The sequence below is a fragment of the Heteronotia binoei genome, chromosome 20 (genome assembly GCF_032191835.1).
Source record: "Heteronotia binoei isolate CCM8104 ecotype False Entrance Well chromosome 20, APGP_CSIRO_Hbin_v1, whole genome shotgun sequence".
Classification (NCBI taxonomy): domain Eukaryota; kingdom Metazoa; phylum Chordata; class Lepidosauria; order Squamata; family Gekkonidae; genus Heteronotia; species Heteronotia binoei.
Window position 1 is genome coordinate 451,513 of NC_083242.1, and position 19,639 is coordinate 471,151.

The window sequence follows — 19,639 nt, forward strand, 5'->3', positions numbered from 1 at the left end:
CTCCTGGAGACATCTGGGCTTTTTGGCCACTGTGTGACACAGAGTGATGGGCTGGAGGGGCCACTGGCCTGGTCCAACAAGGATTCTCTTATGTGACAGAGTGTTGGGCTGGAGGAGCCACTGGCCTGATCCAACAAAGATTCTCTTATGTGACATAGAGTGTTGGGCTGGAGGGGCCACTGGCCAGATCCAACAAGGATTCTCTTATGTGACAGAGTGTTGGGCTGGAGGAGCCACTGGCCTGATCCAACAAAGATTCTCTTATGTGACATAGAGTGTTGGCTGGAGGAGCCACTGGCCTGATCCAGCAAGGATTCTCTTATGTGACAGAGTGTTGGGCTGGAGGGGCCACTGGCCTGATCCAACAAAGATTCTCTTATGTGACATAGAGTGTTGGGCTGCAGGGGCCACTGGCCTGATCCAACAAGGATTCTCTTATGTGACATAGAGTGTTGGGCTGGAGGGGCCATTGGCCTGATCCAGCAAGGATTCTCTTATGTGACAGAGTGTTGGGCTGGAGGGGCCACTGGCCTGATCCAACAAGGATTCTCTTATGTGACAGAGTGTTGGGCTGGAGGGGCCACTGGCCTGATCCAACAAGGATTCTCTTATGTGACACAGAGTGTTGGGCTGGAGGGGCCACTGGCCTGATCCAACAAGGATTCTCTTATGTGACACAGAGTGATGGGCTGGAGGGGCCACTGGCCTGGTCCAACAAGGATTCTCTTATGTGACAGAGTGTTGGGCTGGAGGGGCCACTGGCCTGATCCAACAAGGATTCTCTTATGTGACACAGAGTGTTGGGCTGGAGGGGCCACTGGCCAGATCCAACAAGGATTCTCTTATGTGACATAGAGTGTTGGGCTGGAGGGGCCACTGGCCTGATCCAGCAAGGATTCTCTTATGTGACAGAGTGTTGGGCTGGAGGGGCCACGGGGCCTGGTCCAACAAGGATTCTCTTATGTGACATAGAGTGTTGGGCTGGAGGGGCCACTGGCCTGATCCAACAAGGATTCTCTTATGTGACATAGAGTGTTGGGCTGCAGGGGCCACTGGCCTGATCCAACAAGGATTCTCTTATGTGAACACAGAGTGTTGGGCTGGAGGGGCCACTGGCCTGATCCAACAAGGATTCTCTTATGTGACACAGAGTGTTGGGCTGGAGGGGCCACTGGCCTGAATCCAACAAGGATTCTCTTATGTGACATAGAGTGTTGGGCTGGAGGGGCCACTGGCCTGAATCCAACAAGGATTCTCTTATGTGACATAGAGTGTTGGGCTGGAGGGGCCACTGGCCTGATCCAACAAGGATTCTCTTATGTGACACAGAGTGTTGGGCTGGAGGGCCACTGGCCTGATCCAACAAGGATTCTCTTATGTGACACAGAGTGTTGGGCTGGAGGGGCCACTGGCCTGATCCAACAAGGATTCTCTTATGTGACACAGAGTGTTGGGCTGGAGGGGCCACTGGCCTGATCCAACAAGGATTCTTTTATGTGACATAGAGTGTTGGGCTGGAGGGGCCACTGGCCTGATCAGCAAGGATTCTCTTATGTGACAGAGTGTTGGGCTGGAGGGGCCACTGGCCTGATCCAACAAGGATTCTCTTATGTGACACAGAGTGTTGGGCTGGAGGGGCCACTGGCCTGATCCAACAAGGATTCTCTTATGTGACACAGAGTGTTGGGCTGGAGGGGCCACTGGCCTGATCCAGCAAGGATTCTCTTATGTGACATAGAGTGTTGGGCTGGAGGGGCCACTGGCCTGATCCAACAAGGATTCTCTTATGTGACACAGAGTGTTGGGCTGGAGGGGCCACTGGCCTGATCCAGCAAGGATTCTCTTATGTGACACAGAGTGTTGGGCTGGAGGGGCCACTGGCCTGATCCAACAAGGATTCTCTTATGTGACATAGAGTGGTTGGGCTGGAGGGGCCACTGGCCTGATCCAACAAGGATTCTCTTATGTGACATAGAGTGTTGGGCTGGAGGGGCCACTGGCCTGATCCAACAAGGATTCTCTTATGTGACAGAGTGTTGGCTGGAGGGGCCACTGGCCTGATCCAACAAGGATTCTCTTAAGTGACATAGAGTGTTGGGCTGGAGCGGCCACTGCCTGATCCAACAAGGATTCTCTTATGTGACAGAGTGTTGGGCTGGAGGGGCCACTGGCCAGATCCAACAAGGATTCTCTTATGTGACATAGAGTGTTGGGCTGGAGGGGCCACTGGCCTGATCCAACAAGGATTCTTTTATGTGACATAGAGTGTTGGGCTGGAGGGGCCACTGGCCTGATCCAACAAGGATTCTCTTATGTGACATAGAGTGTTGGGCTGGAGGGGCCGCCAGCCTCATCCAACATGGCTTCTCTTATGTTCTTCTGTGACACGGAGTGATGGACTGGAGGGGCCACCGGCCTCATCCAACATGGCTTCTCTTATGTTCTTCTGTGACACGGAGTGATGGGCTGGGAGAGGCCAATGGCCTGATCCAACATGGCTTCTCTTATGTTCTTATGTGACACAGAGTGTTGGGCTGGAGGGGCCAATGGCCTGATCCAACAGGGCTTCTCTTATGTTCTTATGTAAAACAGAGTGTTGGACTGGATGGCCCATTGGCCTGATCCAACATGGCTTCTCTTATGTTCTTATGTGACACAGAGTGTTGGACTGAATGGGCCATTGACCTGATCCAACAGGGGTTCTCTTATGTTCTTATGTGACACAGAGTGTTGGCTGGAGGGGCCACCAGCCTCATCCAACATGGCTTCTCTGTTGTTCTTCTGTGACACACAGTGATGGACTGGATGGGCCACTGGCCTGATCCAACATGGTCTCTCTTAGGTCTGGGGCAGGGATGCTCTGACTTCTTGGTGCTTGGGGTGGGGGGGGGACCCTGTGGGAGGGCTTCTGGAGTCCTAGCCCCACTGTTGAACTTCCTGAGGGCACCTGGGCTTTTGGGGCTACTGTGTGACACAGAGTGTTGGACTGGATAGGCCCTTTGCCTGATCCAACATGTCTTCTCTTATGTCTGGAGTAGGGATGCTCTGTCTTCTGGGTGCTTGGGGGGGGCACAGTGGGAGGGCTTCTGGAGTCCTAGCCACCACTGGTGAACCTCCTGATGGCGCCTGGTTTTTTGGCCACTATGTGACACAGAGTGTTGGACTGGATGGGCCACTGGCCTGATCCAACATGGCTTCCCTTATGTTCTTCTGTCTGGGGCAGCGATGCTCTGTCTTCTTTGTACTTGGGAGGGGGGCACAGTGGGAGGGCCTCTAGTGTCCTGGCCTCTCTGGTGGACCTCCTGATGGCACCTTGGTTTTGGCCATTGTGGGACACAGAGTGTCGGACTGGGTGGGCCATTGGCCTGATCCAGCATGTCTTCTCTTATGTTCTTATGAAAGGACTGGGTAAACATGAGCAGAAGCCCATCAGTGGCTATTAGCCACAAGGTATAGATGGAAGACGCTGTCTGAGGCAGTGATGCTCTGTCTTTTTGGTGTTTGGGGAGGCAAGAGTGGGAGGATTTCTGGAGTTCTGGGCCCTGCTGGTGGACCTCCTGGTGGTCCCTGGTTTTGAGCCACTGTGTGACAAAGTGTTGGATTGGATGGATCACTGAACATAAGAACATAAGAGAGCCAGTTTGGTGTAGTGGTTAAATGTGCGGACTCTTATCTGGGAGAACCGGGTTTGATTCCCCACTCCTCCACTTGCAGCTGCTGGAATGGCTTTGGGTCAGCCATGGCTCTCTTATCTGGGAGAATCGGGTTTGATTCCCCACTCCTCCACTTGCAGCTGCTGGAATGGCCTTGGGTCAGCCAGAGCTCTCTTATCTGGGAGAACCGGGTTTGATTCCCCACTCCTCCACTTGCAGCTGTTGGAATGGCCTTGGGTCAGCTAGAGCTCTCTTATCTGGGAGAACCGGGTTTGATTCCCCAATCCTCCACTTGCACCTGCTGGAATGGCCTTGGGTCAGCCAGAGCTCTCTTATCTGGAGAGCCGGGTTGGATTCCCCCCTCCTCCACTTGCAGCTGCTGAATGGCCTTGGGTCAGCCAGAGCTCTGGCAGAGGTTCTCCTTGAAAGGGCAGCTGCTGTGAGAGCCCTCTCAGCCCCACCCACCTCACAGAGTGTCTGTTGTGGGGGAGGAAGGGAAAGGAGATTGTGAGCTGCTCTGAGACTCTTCGGAGTGGAGGGCGGGATATAAATCCAATATCTTCTTCTTCTTCCATGTTGGATCAGGCCAACAGCCCACCCAGTCCAACACTCTGGATCACACACTGGCCTGATGCGGCACGGCTTCTCTTATGTTCTAATGCCTGGGGCAAGTGATGCTCTGTCTTCTTGGTGGGGGGCACAGTGGGAGGCCTTCTGGAGTTCTGACCCCACTGGTGGACCTCCTGACAGCACCTGGGTTTTGGCCCCTGTGTGACACAGAGTGTTGCACTGGAAGGGCCACTAGCCTGCTCCAACATATTAACTCACAAAGGGAGATCTGAGAAATGTTGTATTCGAAATCTGGATAAGGCATTTTATTAACACAGGTTTCCGCTTCCTTTCTTTTTGTCCCATCCCCCCCCCCCCTTTCTTAGGGTTCAAACCAACCTTGCAAGCCCCAGGCCCTTCCGGCCATGACCATTCTTGGCGTGTCCTCTCCCCCTTCTCTGTCATGCCCCCCAGGTGCTCCCGCCGCCGCCTTGCGCGCCTCGCTAGGCGTGGGGAGGGGGGCTGCCCCTCGGGCGGCCGGCAGGGGGCGCTGCAGGGCAGGCGGCAGGCGAGGGGGCGGGGCGGGGGGCGGGGCGGGGGGCGGGGCCCGGCGAGGGGGCGGGGCGCGAGCGCTGGAGCCGAGAAGCAGCAGAGGTTGCGGGAGCAGCAGCGCGCATCGCTCCCCTCGACGGCATGCAGCTCCAGCCGGCTCTCGGCGCCGGGCCCGCAGGTGAGACTTCCCCGGCGGGCAGGCTGCTCGGGGAGGCTGCGGGGCTCCCGGGCGGGAGGAGGAGGGGGGCTCCCGGGCGGGAGGAGGAGGGGGCTCCGGGCGGGGGGCGGCCCGCACTGCCTGCCCGGGTTGGCCCCTCTCTTCCCTCCATGGCTGAGCTGACCTCCCTCCTTCCTTCGCTGGCAGGGGCGGCGGAGGGGGCGGCGGGCCTGGCGGCGGCGGAGAAGCTGAAGGCGAAGCTGAAGGCGACGCTGCCGGTGCGGGGCCCGCAGGCGCCGACGCTGCGCGAGCTGATGCGCTGGTACTGCCTGAACACGAACACGCACGGGTGCCGGCGCATCGTGGTGTCGCGGGGGCCGCCTCCGCCGCGCCCTCTGGATCCTGCTCACGCTCGCCGCCGTCGGCCTCATCCTCTGGTACTGCGCGCAGCTCGTGCTCAACTACTACAACGCCTCCGTCTCCGTCACCGTGCAGTTCCACAAGCTGCCCTTCCCCGCCGTCACTCTCTGCAACATCAACCCCTACAAGTGAGACCCCCCCCCCCCGGCTGGGAGGGAGGGAGGGAGGCCCGGGGTTGAATTCTGCCTCTGCGTCTATCGAGAGCAGGAGAGCAGGCGCCGCTTTCAGTCCCCGCTGAAGAGCAAAGCAGCCCAAAGACCTGAATGAAAAGGGAATGGAAGGATGTTTCCTCTTTGGGCTGAGGTTAGGCTTGGAGGCTCCCTGTGAACTGTGTTTGGTACAGGATGTGCAGATCTTAAAATAAAGCCAAGGTGAGGCTTCTCCGCAAATGCTTGGGAAAGGTGAGATTTGCACCTGGGCCACCCCACCCCACCCCACCGGCTGTTGGGCCATGAGAACCTTAGGGCTGCCCAGTCTCTTCTCCCAGCAAGGGGGGGGCTGAAAGGGACGTCCACTGTCAATGGAGGAAGAAGCAGGAGGCGGAAGCCTGCGGGGAGAAGGAAGCAGGCTGCCTGCTTTGGCTGGAGCAGCTGCGTCTTTTGTGTCCCCCCCTCCCCCGTCCCTCCCGACTGGCTGTCTTGGCCATCTTGAATGGCTTCAGCCGACACCCTCCTCCCACCCCATTCCTGTGGGCATTCCCAGTCCTCAGAGCACCATCACACCCACGTTTATGGGTTAAATTCAGAATCTTCCAGTTTGCATTTTGATCTTTTACAGACCCCCCCCCCTCGCAGCCCTTGAGGGCTTGTGCCAGGTCTAGCGCAGAGCTGGAGGCCAGAGCATGCCCACCCAGAGCCCCCGCTGCCCTCCCTCCCTCCCTCTCACAGGTACAGCGCCATCAAGGAGCACCTGGCGGAGCTGGACAAGCAGACCCTGCTGGCTTTGGAGTCCCTCTACGACTTCTCGGGCAGCCTCAACCTCAGGGCCCGGCGCGAAGCAGGCTCCGAGCCCCCCCAGAAGAACCCCTTCCTCAGCACTGTTCCTCTGATGAGAGTGGAGGATCTCCAGCGCAAGATGGCCGTGGACCTGACCACCGGTCACCGGCGGCGCATTGCTGGCCCAGTGGTGAGCCCCGAGGGCTCCACCATGGTGAAGAACCCCAAAGACGTCGTGGGCTTTCAGCTGGTGAGTCTGCCCGTGTCAGGGCAACGGAGGGGGTGGGAGGTCTGGCGCCCTTGCAGAACGATTCAGCCTCCCCGGTTGCAGCTATCGTGACGTGGATGGTGGATGCTGGGCCCCCTGAAAACTGCCCCCAGCTGCTTTAATTTAAGTGGCAGCGGTGGAAGGGTGGGGGACGTCTCGCCGTGGGCCCCCTCTTCCCACCCACAAGCTCCCCCCCCCCGCCGGAGTCCAGATTTCCTTTCTGTCCTCCCCAGTGCGACTCCAGCAACAACCGCAGCTGCATGTTGTACACCTTCAGCTCCGGGGTGAACGCCATCCAAGAGTGGTACAAGCTGCACTACATGAATATCATGGCCCAGATCGACGACCAGGACAAGAAGCGAATGAGCTACTCGGCCGAAGAGCTGATCCTCAGCTGCTCCTTCGACGGCATGTCCTGCGATGCCAGGTCGGTCCTGCCGAGAGTGGGGGCTGGGAAGGCAGGGGGTGATAGAGTCCCACCTTGGGAACAGGCGCTCTCCTCCTCCCGGGAGATGGAGCTGGTGCCTGCCTTTGGCCACGGGGTACTGGCCCAGAATTCACAAGGGTTTGGTGGTTCGAGGGCATGGGGGCTCCACCTTCGCTCCATGCTGGTGCTTGGCTGCCCTGAGCCTTGGGAGGAGGCCGGGCTTGCTGCTCTCAGGGGAGCGTCCTGATTCTCACGCTAGTTGGCAGGGCTTCTCTTGAAGGCCTGGGTTGTTTTTCCTCTCCGTCCCCAGAAGCCGGGTGCAAGGGCTTGGGATAGCTTAAACCACCTGTGACTCGCACCCAAGCATTTCGGGTATCCGATGCCCCCTTTTAGTTCCGCTCTTGGTCTGGAGGTTTGGCTGAGTTTCGCTGTGCATATGTGTTCTCGAAGGCAGCTGATTGAAACGTAGCCTGTGTCTTCTTGGATAACACTGAGGTGCTATTAAAGACCTCCTTTTAAGTAACCCTGGATCTCTCATGTCCATACTTTGGGGAGCCCCTGAGCAGGGTCCATAACAGTCCTACAATTCAGCCCCCAAGGTCCATGCTTGCGAGGCCGGCGAGTCCCTTCAGAACCAGCCCCACTGAATCCTGTGCTCCTTGAACATGACCCTGATCCTTTGCCTGCTGGGGCCCATTTCACCCGGAGCCTTTGGGGCTGGAGTCCTGCACGAGGGACCAAGGATGTGAGCAGGGCTGACTTCAGAGACCGGCAGTGACGGAAGCCCGCTTGGTCCTCTCTCTCTCCATCAGGAACTTCACTTCCTTCCACCACCCGCTGCACGGGAACTGCTACACCTTCAACAGCCAGAATGGCAGCAATATCCTGAACACCTCCACCGGAGGCAGCGAGTACGGTAAGAAGGCTGCGGCCTCTTCCCCAGAGGGGTGAACTCTGACCCGGGGAGCTGAGCGCCACCGGCCTTTCCCAGAATGTGGGCTGAAGAGCAGGAAGGGGCGGGGCCTTGCAGTGTTTTTATGTACAGAAATGTTTTGTAATCTTTGCTAAAGCCCTGTTGTCTCTGTGGGGGTCACCTGCACAAATCCGTCTAGTGATTCCAGGCGGAGAAATTCCTGGGGGATGCAGTTTGGGGAGGGGCTTCAGCATGGGATGCTGCCAAAAATTTCACCCTCCCAAACAGTCTTTTTCTCCAAGGGAACTGGTTTATGTAGTCTAGCTGTAATTCCAGGAGATCTCCAGGCCCTACCCGGAAGTTGGCAGCCCTGATTTTCTGGGTTTATCCTTGAGCCTTTCTTCCCCATAAAGGTTTGGTCTTTGAGACTGCCTGGGCCGTGGGGCTTCCTAGAATCAGCCAGCCGAGGCAGCTCAGGAAGCGAGTATCCAGGCTACCGGGCCCCACTCTGGGGGTCCACCCCATTCCTTGCCATGATCAGGCAGTGAGGAGGGATAAGGAGGGAGTGGAGGCTGCAAGGAGGAGAGGAAAGCGGGGGAGGGTCTTCCAGCCACCCACACAGCATTTGTGAGGTGGACAGCCACTTAGCGTGTGGCCCTGTGGATTTCCACGGGGACGAGAAGCCTCTAGCCATGCGTCAGGTGTCAGGTGATGGTGTCAGGTGAGCCAGCGGCCCATGTGACTCAACCACAAGCAGCACCCCTTGCCACTGGGGAGATCCAGGCTTTACCAGGGGGGCTGCTGGAATTGGCCCTGTGGCTTCTTCTTGTTGTTGTTCAGCTGTGTGAATGGCCCGATCCCTGTTGTTGTAGGCTCTGGGAGATGTTATGACACATGATAAAAGCATCAAAATCATAAAGCAGAATGTATAAATAGAACTAATACAAGTCTAAAAAGTGAGATGGCAAATTTTAAAATTATTTCCCATTCGGGACTGCCCACATCCTTGCAGGTGGGGGGAACAAAGTAAGTTTGGCGACGGGGGTTGGGGTGTTCCTCACACACCCAGTTTTGGTTGAAAACTTGTTTAAGTTACATCCAGTAGAAAATAAGGGAGAGCCTTATACCCTGGATGATACAAAAAAGGTGCAGTCATTTTCTGTAAAAGTTATGGAGGAAGGGGAAGTTGGTTTGCCAGAGCTAAATATGGCTGCGGAAGGAGAGGAAGGTTTGGAGCAAATTTCAATAGAATCTATGTTAATGGTTTAGGGGAGGGAAGGTGGCTCAGTGGTAGAGCATCTGCTTGGGAAGCAGAAGGTCCCAGGTTCAGTCCCCAGCATCTCCAACTCAAAAGGGTCCAGGCAAGTAGGGGTGAAAAACCGCAGCTTGAGACCCTGGAGAGCCATGAATGGGGCTGTGGCTCAGGAGTAGAGCATCTGCTTGGGAAGCAGAAGGTCCCAGGTTCAGTCCCCGGCATCTCCAACTAAAAAGGGTCCAGGCAAATAGGTGTGAAAACCCTCAGCTTCAGACCCTGGAGAGCAGCTGCCAGTCTGAGAAGACAAGACTGACTTTGATGGACCAAAGGTCTGATTCAGTATAAGGCAGCTTCATATGTTCACACAGGGTTTTAAATCAGTTCCTTCCTTCTGCTGGTTGTGTTGAAAAGGCCCTTTTGCTGTGCAAACGCCGGGAATGGGAGGGCAGCCCCACATTTCCCTCGGAGGGAGCCCTGTTGCCAGCTGAGGTGGCCCAGCACCTCTGCCCCTTGTGGCTCTTGTGGTTCTGGAAGGTGACCCCAAACTCCGGCTCCTCCCTCTGGCCAGGGCTGCAGGTGATCCTGTACATAGAGGAAGCCGACTACAACCCCTTCCTGGTGACGTCCACGGGGGCCAAGATCGTGGTCCACGACCAAGATGAATACCCCTTCATCGAGGACATCGGCACCGAGATCGAGACAGCCACAGCCACCTCCATTGGCATGCACTTTGTAAGTGGCGGGGCTCAGGTGGGCAGGGGGTGGGGGGGCCGTATCGTGCCCCACAGAGACCAGGCAGCATATCCAAACAGGTCTGGACTGCTCCAAATTCTGCACCACATCTATAGGGAAGGGAGCTGGAGTCACAAGGATTAGAGAGAGGGCTGGTGGTGCGCTGGAGTATCTGACAAAGTGACTGCAGGGATTCACAAAAGCTCCTCCCCCGAGGCCACAAATGTTGTGAGTTAGAAACAGACGCACAGCTGCCTGTCTTGTTCTGTAGAGCCTTGCAGGTCCTGCTCAGCTCCTGGTTTGCAATGGAGGCAGATTCTGCAGGTGCTGAGTTAAGACCTCTGCTGCATCAGAGCCCTTGGCCCCCAGGGAGAGCAGACCTAGGCAGAGAACCCCTGACTACCTGCCTGCTCAGGTACTGCCTTGATGGAAAGATGGAGTCAAGTTATCTCTGTCCCTCTCCCTTCCTGTGAATGATGACTGGGCTGAACCTGGATCGCCCAGTTGCCTCCTTTGTTTCCCTCAAAAGGCACAGCAGGCCTTTCCACAGAAGCGGGGTGTGCTCCCAGTTTCTCACAGAGCAGGGAGCGGGTGTGTCCTGTCTGTGCTTTCCCCACACCCACACCTGCCACTGCCAGGGGCTGAAAAGCTTCTTTCCTTGGCCTGCAAAGGGACCTTCCTCTGCCCCCCCCCCCCCCGGACAGGGCAGAGGTCGGGCTCCACAGTTTGTGCTGCCCGCTGGGGAGGTGAGCTTTCTTCTCAGCCAAAAAAACAATTCCCAAGGAGGCGAATGATGCTTAGCAATCAAGGAAAACTCCAACTACGCTGCAGCTCAAAATGCCGCTGAAAGGGGAGGGGGGCTTCTGGTCTGGAGCTCGGTGTCCCCCTGTGAGGGAAGCTTGCCTGGGGGGGGGGGGGGAGAGGGGAGGGGGCGGGGCTCTTTTCTCTTTGCATGGTGCTGTAGGCCAAATGTTGATAACCTTTACACTTATTTTTGACAAAGAGATGGGGGGGTGCTCTCACACACCTTCTGAGCAAAGTAGAAGTCTAGTAGCAGTTTTAAGACCATCAGAGTTTTATTCAGAATGGAAGCTTTCGTGTGCATGCAGACAAGGAATGAGGTACGGTGAGCAGAGCTGCATAGAGCTGGTGGGCAGTGGTTTAGAATGCAAAATGGTTCAAAGTTAAAATCCAATGGCAAAATAGTTCTTAACTTTGTGCCATTTTGCGTTCTAAACCACTGCCCACCAGCTCTGTGCAGCTCTGCTCACTGTAGCTCATTCCTTGTCTGAGGCAGTCTGCGTGCACACGGGAGCTTCCGTCCGGAATGAGTGTGTTGGTCTTCAAGGAGCTCCTGGAATCCTACTTTGTCCTGTCGCTTCAGACCCACACGGCTGCTGCCCTCCTGGATCTATCTACACCTTCTGACCCTGCGGCAAAAGGCTGCTTCAAAGGCAAAAAAAGACAAAAAGTTTTGCTGCCCTTGCTGTGAGTTCCCACCGGCTACATTTCTGTCTCTGCCCTGGAAAAGAAAGGTGTGGGGATGCCCCGCGAGGGGAGCTCCTGCCCAGTCTGGGCCCAGCAGAAAGGGGGGGGGAGGCTTGCCTGTTCATCGGGGCAACTTCCGGTATGAACCAGACCCTCCTCTCAAGCCCTGGTGAGGAGAACTGATGAGAGAGCGGGGGCGGGGGGGGGGGGAAGTGAGAGAATGAATGAGAATATATTGGCCCAGATGGCTTTGGAAGGTTTTCAGGCTGGTTCTATGGAGGTCACTTTGATAGGCCCTGAACCTTTCCAGACCTGCCTTTCCAGAGCCAAGACCTGAAATACGTGTAAGGTACAAACTGCTTTTTAGGCCTGCCTTCTTTTTTGTCGCTTCCGTTTCATAGGGAGCATGACGGATTGGGGAATGTTGCTGCCCATAGGAATTCTTATTTCCAGGCCCCTGGCTGGCCTGTTCTGTTAAATTTTCCCAGAGGAATTCTATGCTACATGCATGAGGCTGCTGCAACCGTTTGGGGGGTCCCCTGTTCTCCCCCCCCCCAACTCTAAAGGGGCTTTTAGGAGGGCAGTTTGTCTGTCTCCCTCCCTCCCTCTTGGGTTCTTCAGAGGACTGTCTCCCCCTCTCTGGCTTCTTTCGGGGCTCCCTGCTGCTTCCACCATGCCCTGGAGGAGACTAGCTTCACTCCCGGTTGGAGTGCATTGGGCAGTCAATGGAACTTCTCCTGCAGCTTGGCCCTCTCTTTCCCTGGGCCCTTTTGGCCACTGGGGTTGATGGACTAGACTTGTAGCTTTTCAAGAGGAAATCAGAGCACACCCTGCAACAGGTTGCTAGGAGATCCCCACAGAAGATCATGACTGTCAGGCATACCAATTGCCCCCCCCCACCATTCACAGTGCAGCTGTGTGCGGGGGGGGGGGGGAGAGGGGTCCTGATCTAAGCCCCTCTGAAAACATGGGAGGAGTCAGGGATCACTGAAGGAAGTCTTGCAGGGCGGAAAGACACAACCCTCTTTGAATCTGGCGTGCCCCGAAGTCGGGGGTTCATGAAAGGTCTGCGTCTGGCCCTTGCACCCTGGCCCCTGTGAAGCCTGGGGGTGTCCCTCATCCCCCCCCCCCGTTGCGGCCCCTTCACCCACGGGCCCCTTTTTTCTTCCTCTTGCAGACCAGGTCCACCCGCCTGAGCAAGCCCTACAGCAACTGCACAAAGGACGGGGAAGAGATCCCTGTCAAAAACCTGTACAAGAAAAGCTACTCCCTGCAGGTGGGTCTCCTCGGGCAGCCCCGGGGTGGGTGGGGCAGGTCCAGCACTGGGCCTTCAAACAGCTCTGGAGGTCGCCCAGCCTTCCCGTGTGTGAGGGGGGGGCTCCAGCCAAAGGGGTCGCCGGGGCGCCTTCAAGGAGGAGCTGGAGTCTTGAGACCTGGCCCCTTCAAACTTCCATCCGCCTGCCTCTCTGCACTTCCTGCAGGCAACGGGGGCGGGGGGGTGGCTTTTCCCCCCTGCCCTGGGATTCCTGGGGGCTCAGGCGGGCCCCCTCCATCCCTGCTTGCAGAACTGGGCCTCTGAGCATGGGCAAGGAGGCCTTTATCTCGCCCCCGGCACAACCCCTGGGCAGTCAGGAGCCTCATCGCATCGAAGTCGCAGTCCTCACCTGGTCTTTTCTCTTCCTGCCCAGATCTGCCTGCATTCCTGTTTCCAGAAGCTCATGGTGAAGCAGTGCGAATGCGCCCACTACGCTCAGCCCTTGCCGGAGAACGCCACCTACTGCAACTACAAGAAGTTCCCAAACTGGAGTAAGTCCCCCGGGCAGCACCTTTCGCTTCTTCCTGCCTCAGCCAGGAACCCCTCGACCCCTTCTCTGTGAGGGCTTCCCTCGCCGGGGGCTCTTGGTGGGACAATCCCCTCTCCTTGTGCAGCTGTGGGCATCAGAGAGTTTTTAAAAACCATGCAGCAAGCCCCATTTGCTTGGGGGGGGGGTGCCCTCCCAGATGCTTCAGCAAATGGTATCTCCCAGAGGAGCAGCTAGAGGGGTCTGTTGCCCCCCCCCCCGAAGGCCCTGTAAAGACCCAGAGCTTTCTTTCTGGGGTGGGGGGGACACATCCATTGACCGGCAGCCTCGGAGTGGTGCTGAACCATCACTGGGCTCCCCGGCCCTTCTCTGCCCTTCCACCGGCTCATGGCGATTTCTTTCCCTCTGTGGCCGTCTCTGTATCCCTGCAAGACACGCTTCACGTGCCTGACTCCATCCAGGGGAGCCCCCGCCCCAAGAGAGCTGCCTGACCTCAGGGATGGTGCTGAGCCTGGCTCTCTCTTGCAGTGTACTGCTACTACAAGCTCCACAGCGACTTTGTGAAGGAGAAGCTGGGCTGCCAGCAGATCTGCAAGGAGGCCTGCAGGTGAGTCCCGCCTGGGTCCCCCTCTGCTGTGCCTCTGAAGGAGGGGCCCGGTGCTGAGCTGAGCTTGCGAAATGCCGGACCAGGCAGCAGCCCTTTTGCCACTGCTTGGGGCAGCGGGAACCCCAGCTGGCCCAGCCCCTCCAGAAGGCTTCCTGGCATGGCCAGGGGGAGTGGAGCAGGGCAGGAGCAGAGGCAGCTTGCCGGATGACGGGGCCCAAGTGGAGTGGGGGGAGGGCTCTGTGGCTCAGGGGGTGGGGGTCTCACCTGCCTCTGCTGGGGCACTGACTCCCTGCCTGCCTCCCCAGCTTGAAGGAGTGGACCCTCACCACCAGCCTGGCTCAGTGGCCGTCGACGGTGTCCGAGGTGAGTCTCTGCCCTGCCCCGGGCACAAGATCCAGACAGAGATCCTCTGTGGCCTTCACCTTTCATGCGCTGTGTTGCACAGAGGGCAGCTATGTGGCTCTCCTCTAAAGTGCACCAGGCAGGCGAGAGAGGGGGGGGGGCAGCCTGGCTAGCTGGAGGTCTTTCCTCCCTCTGTCAGCGGGTGGCCCCTCCTCCTTCTTGGCTAGAGATGAAAGGCCTGCAAAATACGTGGGAGGGGGAGCAAAGGAGGGACAGTAAAGCAGCAGCCTGAGGGAGGGAGGGAGGAGGCGTGTCCCCTGCATTTCCCCTCTGCATTCTCTCTCCAGGAATGGATGCTCAGGGCCCTCTCCTGGAACCGAGGGAAGGACAGCAAGGCTGTCTTGAACAAGTAGGTGCTCCCTCCCTCCCTCCCGTCTGGCGGGGGGTGGGGGGAATCGGGGCTGCCCCAGAGAGGGGCTCTCTCCACATCCCCCCTGCCCCTTCTCTTTCTTCAGGACTGACCTGGCAAACCTCATGGTGTTCTACAAGGACCTGAATGAGAGGCTCATCTTGGAGAACCCAGCCAACACGGTGAGTTTTGCTTGGGGGGTGGCCTCAGCTTGTCAGAGCCGGACAGCTGAGCAGGGGCAGCTCTGGGGACCACGTGGAAGGGGGGAGGCTACCAGGGAAGGCCAGGTGATGGCAGAACCCACCCCACCCCTGGGCTTCTCTTGCCCTGTCCTGGACGGCCCAGCCCAGCCTGATCTCATCAGATCTCAGAAGTGAAGGAAGGCCAATCCCAGCCATCCTTTGGGTGGAAGACCCCCAAGGAATCTCGAGGCTGCTATGCAGAGGCAGGCAAACAGCCAACCCGCCTTGAAGAAGATGATATTGGATTTATCTCCCGCCCTCCACTCCAAAGAGTCTCAGAGTGGCTCACAATCTCCTTTCCCTTCCTCCCCCACAACAGACACCCTGTGAGGTGGGTGGGGCTGAGAGGGCTCTCACAGCAGCTGCCCTTTCAAGGACAGAGTCTCAGAGCGGCTCACCATCTCCTTTCCCTTCCTCTCCCACAACAGATACCCTGTGAGGTGGGTGGGGCTGAGAGGGCTCTCACAGCAGCTGCCCTTTCAAGGACAACCTCTGCCAGAGCTCTGGCTGACTCAAGGCCATTCCAGCAGCTGCAAGTGGAGGAGTGGGGAATCAAACCCGGTTCTCCCATGCACTTAACCACTACACAAAACTGGCTCTCTATTAGAGCTCTGGCTGACCCAAGGCCATTCCGGCAGTTGCAAGTGGAGGAGTGGGGAATGCAACCCCGTCCACCACCACACCCAACTGGCTCTCCCCACGGGGGGTGGCCATCAGCTGGCACTTTCCGCTCACATGCACCCCCCCCCCAGTTCCTCTTTGTGCCCCCCTCCCTGTGAGGCTGAGCCTCCCACCATCCCGTCCTCCTCCTCCCCCCGCAGATCGTGCTTCTCCTGTCCAACTTTGGGGGCCAGCTGGGCCTGTGGATGAGCTGCTCCATGGTCTGCGTCATCGAGATCATCGAGGTCTTCTTCATCGACACCTTCTCCATCATCTTGCGCCGCCGCTGGCAGAAGGCGAAGAAGTGGTGGCAGGCCCGGAGGGGCGGGGCGGGCCTGGAGCAGGGGGGCGGCCCCCAGCAGGGCGGGGCCCAGGGCCACCACAACCCCGCCTGCACCGAGGACGATGACCTGCCCACCTTCAACACTGCCCTCCAGCTGCCCTTGTCCCCCCAGGGCCTGGCCCCCCGAACCCCCCCGCCCACCTACAGCACCTTGCATTTGGGCGCGGGCGGCAGCACCTTTCGGGAGCAGATGCCCGACACACAAGAAGGGGATAAGGGGCCCTGAGGGCCATTCCGGGCACCTGCAGGGGGCGTTCCTGGGGCTGGGTGGAAGGGGAGAGGGGGGTGAGGCCCAGGCTGTGCTCCAAGGGGGCCTGCGGGGGAGAGGCCTGGGCAGCGGGGAGCAGGAAGTGACGGCCTCTTGAACCTTCACAGGGGCTGCAGGCAGCTTCTGGCAGTGCATGCGGTGGGATGGGATGCCCCCAGGTGTGCCAGTGGGAGGGAGGCAGGTGTGTGACTTTCCCCACAGAAGGGCTGTGTGGGGCCTCTGGGGGGGGCGGGCGGGGAGGCCGCTTCACATGCCCCAAAGAGCGACTTGGAGAGGGTGCAGGGTTGGCTTTGCGAGTGTTCTTTCACCCAGGCATTGGGGACACCCTCTTGCTGCTTGTGCCTGTGGAAGGGTTTAACATCTGCTGAGAGGGGACGCTGGGAAGCTGTACCAGGAAGGGGGGGGGGGGCTTTATTTCAATAAACATTCGGTTTTTTTAAAAAAAGAAATAAAAGGTTCTGTCCTTCTTCTGAAAGCGGGGGTGGGAGAGCCAAGAACAAGGAGCCTTTAGAGAGGGGCCTCCTCCGGACCACCCGCTGTCTGCCCCCCACCTGCTCAACTGGACTCCCCAAGGATGCAGGAAGCCCTTTGGGGTTCCCAGGTGGGGGGAGAGCAGGGCCAGCGGGAGGGCCCCTTCCCGAGGCTTCCTGGCACCTCTCAAGGCCTCTGCTTCCCACTGCAGGGAGGGCTGTGTGCCAGGCATTGTTCTGCGGGCTTTGCCCAGGGTGTGGGCCCTTCTCGCCAGGGGGGTGTTTCCCAGAAGTGCCTCCTGGCAAGATTGATCAATGGCTGTCTGGGAGGGGGGTGTCAGCCTGGCCGGGACTCCCCTCCCCCCCCCGGGAATGTTCCAAGAAGGCTCCCTCTGGATGGCAAAGAGCACAGCCCCTGGCACTTCAGGGCAGCCCTGCCCATCTTGCTGCCAGCTGCAGGACAAGAGGGGCTGGGCTGGCGTTTCCCTTCCCAGTCCTCTGCAGACGCTGGGCTCCCTGGAGCCAAGGATGCCTCGCCAGTGGCTGGCAGTGCCAGGGTTCTTTTCCGTAGCCGCCTTTGCCAGCCCAGGATCCTTCTCTGGGGCTGACTCGCAGCTCCCTCCCTCTAGCCAAACCCCAGAACCTGCACCCTTCCGGTCCAGGGACAGCCAGGAGGATGCTTTGTGCTTCAGCTTGGTTTGCTTGGGGGGTTCTGCCCCAGTCAACGGAGGGGAGAAGCCAAATGGAAAGAGAGATTCCATCAGAGAGCAGGGCAGGGGGGAGGGGAGGAGAGATTGGATTTATCCCCCACCCTTCACTTGTGGAGCCTCAGAGCGGCTTACAATCCCCCTCCTTTATCCCCACAACAGACAACCTGTGAGCAAGGCTCCCTCTAAGTCTTGTGAGCAAAAACTACTTTGTGAGCTCCTGGCATGGAAGTGGGGAGCTGCCGCACAAATTATTATGCTCTGGGACCAGTTTTCCTGAGCTAAGACGAAAATGTGTGAGCTGGAGGCTAAAAACCTGTGAGCAGGCTCACGCTCACTCAGCTCAGAGGGAACGCTGCCTGTGAGGCAGGCGGGGCTGAGAAAGAACTGCTTTTGAGCACAACAGCTCTGTGAGAACTTGTGACTGAACTGGGGTCACCCCAGTAGCTGCATGTTGCGGAGTGGGGAATCCAGCCCTGCTCTCCCAGCTTAGAGGGAGAACCTCTGCAGGAGAGGGAGAGCAACAGGTTGTGCAGGCCCGAGGGAGGGAGGGAGGGAGGCTGGCAGCCGCCTCCTGCTCATCCTGAAGGCCAGGACTGGTCTGACGGTCAGTCGTGTGGCGTCATCCTGGGGAAACCAACCCAGGGACAGTCAAGCGATGATGGACAGCCCAGGCCTCCAGGCTGCTCAGGAAGAGGTGGCAAGGAGTGCCAGTGGCTCAGGAATCACACCAGAAGCAGCCTGGGTGTGGGGGTGGAGGAGGAAGGGGGGCAGAGACCCTGCAGGATGCTGGAGGAGGCCCTGCCCCCTCTCCCCCTGCCCCAACAGGCCCACCCCCACCGAGTGATGGAGAAGTCCACCTGCCCCCCCTAAACACGCAGAGACTGCAGCTTGCTTTGGGGGGGGGTGGCGGCAGCCCTGGGGGGGGCAGCAGAGCCTGAATTCTGCTCCCAGGGGGGAAGACCTCCCTCACCACCCGCCAGGTGCCTGGTGAGGGAGGTGGCTGTGCAGCCAAAACATTGTCTGGAGGGTGGGGTGTGCCCCCTTGGCAAAAGGTGGGTGTTCTGCTCCTCTAATGATTGCAGAGAAGCATCTCTCTCCCTGCCACTGAGCTTGGCCTGAGGAATGTGTGTCCCGGGCAGGCAGGGAGATGAGAAAGGCAAGGCCTCCTGGAACCAGTCCAGAGCTGTTCCTCCAGCCTTCAGGCCCTCCCCAGTGGCAGGGGGGCTCTCAGCACCTGAGGCATGCAAAGGCTGGCTGGCTGGCTGACCTGCCTGTGGGAGGGGGGCCTGAAATGCAGCCTCGTGCCATAAGGCAGCCAGGCCTCTGCGGGGGAAGGGGGGAGGGAGGCAAGGAGCCATTCTGAAGCACGCCCCCCCATGCCCCGGGCTGTGAGGGACTCAGCAGAGTTCTGTGCTGCAGCCCAAACTTGAGCCCCCAAATGGGGTGGGAGAGAACGGGGTTAGAAATACACAAAGAAAAGCAACTCCCCTTGAGGTGCCTCCCCAGCCCCCCTGCTCATCGGGCCTCTCTCTGCGTCTTGCCTCCTTTGACGCGAGTAGCCCCTCTTGTGTGGGTCCCAGCAGGGACGAGAGCCTCCCTCTTGCCCACAGCAAGGCACAGCCTGCCCGCCCATGCCAAAGGAAGTCCTCGTGCCAGGGCACCTGCTTCAAGGGCTGCCCCACCCAGTGGCCAGGGGTGGCAGGTGCTGGGATGGAGCCTGCCCCCCACAGGGAGAGCGGGCCTCGTTCCCCCCTCCTCTCTTTTCCCATCACAGCAGCCCTGCGAGAGAGACCAGGGCGAGAGCCTCCCAGAGGCCTTTTGTGAACAAGTGGGGAAACCAGGCAGCTGAACACAGCTGGGAAGCCTTGCTGGAATGAATCTGGCTCTCTGCAAAGCCCGGCTGCTGGCCCAGAGGCGAGGCTCGCCCAAGGAGAGCCCAGAGCCCGCCCAGGACAGAACACGAGACAGCACTCACTCTCCGCTTGCCTGGAACGCTCCTGCAGGCTCCTGGGACCTCTGGAGAGGCTGCCCACCCACCTGCAGATTCCCTGGCTTCTGTTTAGCTTCTCTGGCCTCACAGGAGCCCCACCCCCCAACAGAAAGATCAGCCCTCAGGCCGGCCAGCCCCCAGGGGTCCTTCTGAACCCCCCTGCTGGCACCTAGGAAGCAGACCCAGGCACCCAGGGGTGGGATGCCCTTGCAACAGGTTGGCAAGGCCCTCTGGGCAGAGGAATGCCAGGCAGAGGTGCCCTCTGCTGCCATCACAGGGGGAAAGAGGCCTTCGGGCTGGGGGGGGGGATGCTCCATGCTAAGAGACCCCCAGAGCACAAAGAACTACTCATTGGCCCAGGAGGCCAGGATATAAATACCCCCCTTTTGGTTTTAAGCCCCATGGTGCAGAGTGGTCAGCTGCAGTACTGTAGTCCAAGCTCTGCTC

At 58.7% G+C, this 19,639-nt stretch overlaps 1 protein-coding gene across 1 annotated transcript; it reads left to right on the forward strand.

Moving 5' to 3' along the window:
• Positions 1 to 4,895: 4,895 nt before the first annotated feature.
• On the forward strand, positions 4,896 to 15,980 carry SCNN1G (sodium channel epithelial 1 subunit gamma). The gene is given in 14 exon segments (XM_060261004.1): positions 4,896 to 4,932; positions 5,119 to 5,285; positions 5,287 to 5,459; positions 6,219 to 6,516; positions 6,768 to 6,961; positions 7,774 to 7,877; positions 9,698 to 9,861; positions 12,527 to 12,625; positions 13,038 to 13,155; positions 13,680 to 13,758; positions 14,064 to 14,121; positions 14,448 to 14,509; positions 14,616 to 14,691; positions 15,573 to 15,980. Coding segments are annotated over 14 exon segments (2,037 nt in total).
• The last annotated feature ends 3,659 nt before the right edge of the window (positions 15,981 to 19,639 follow it).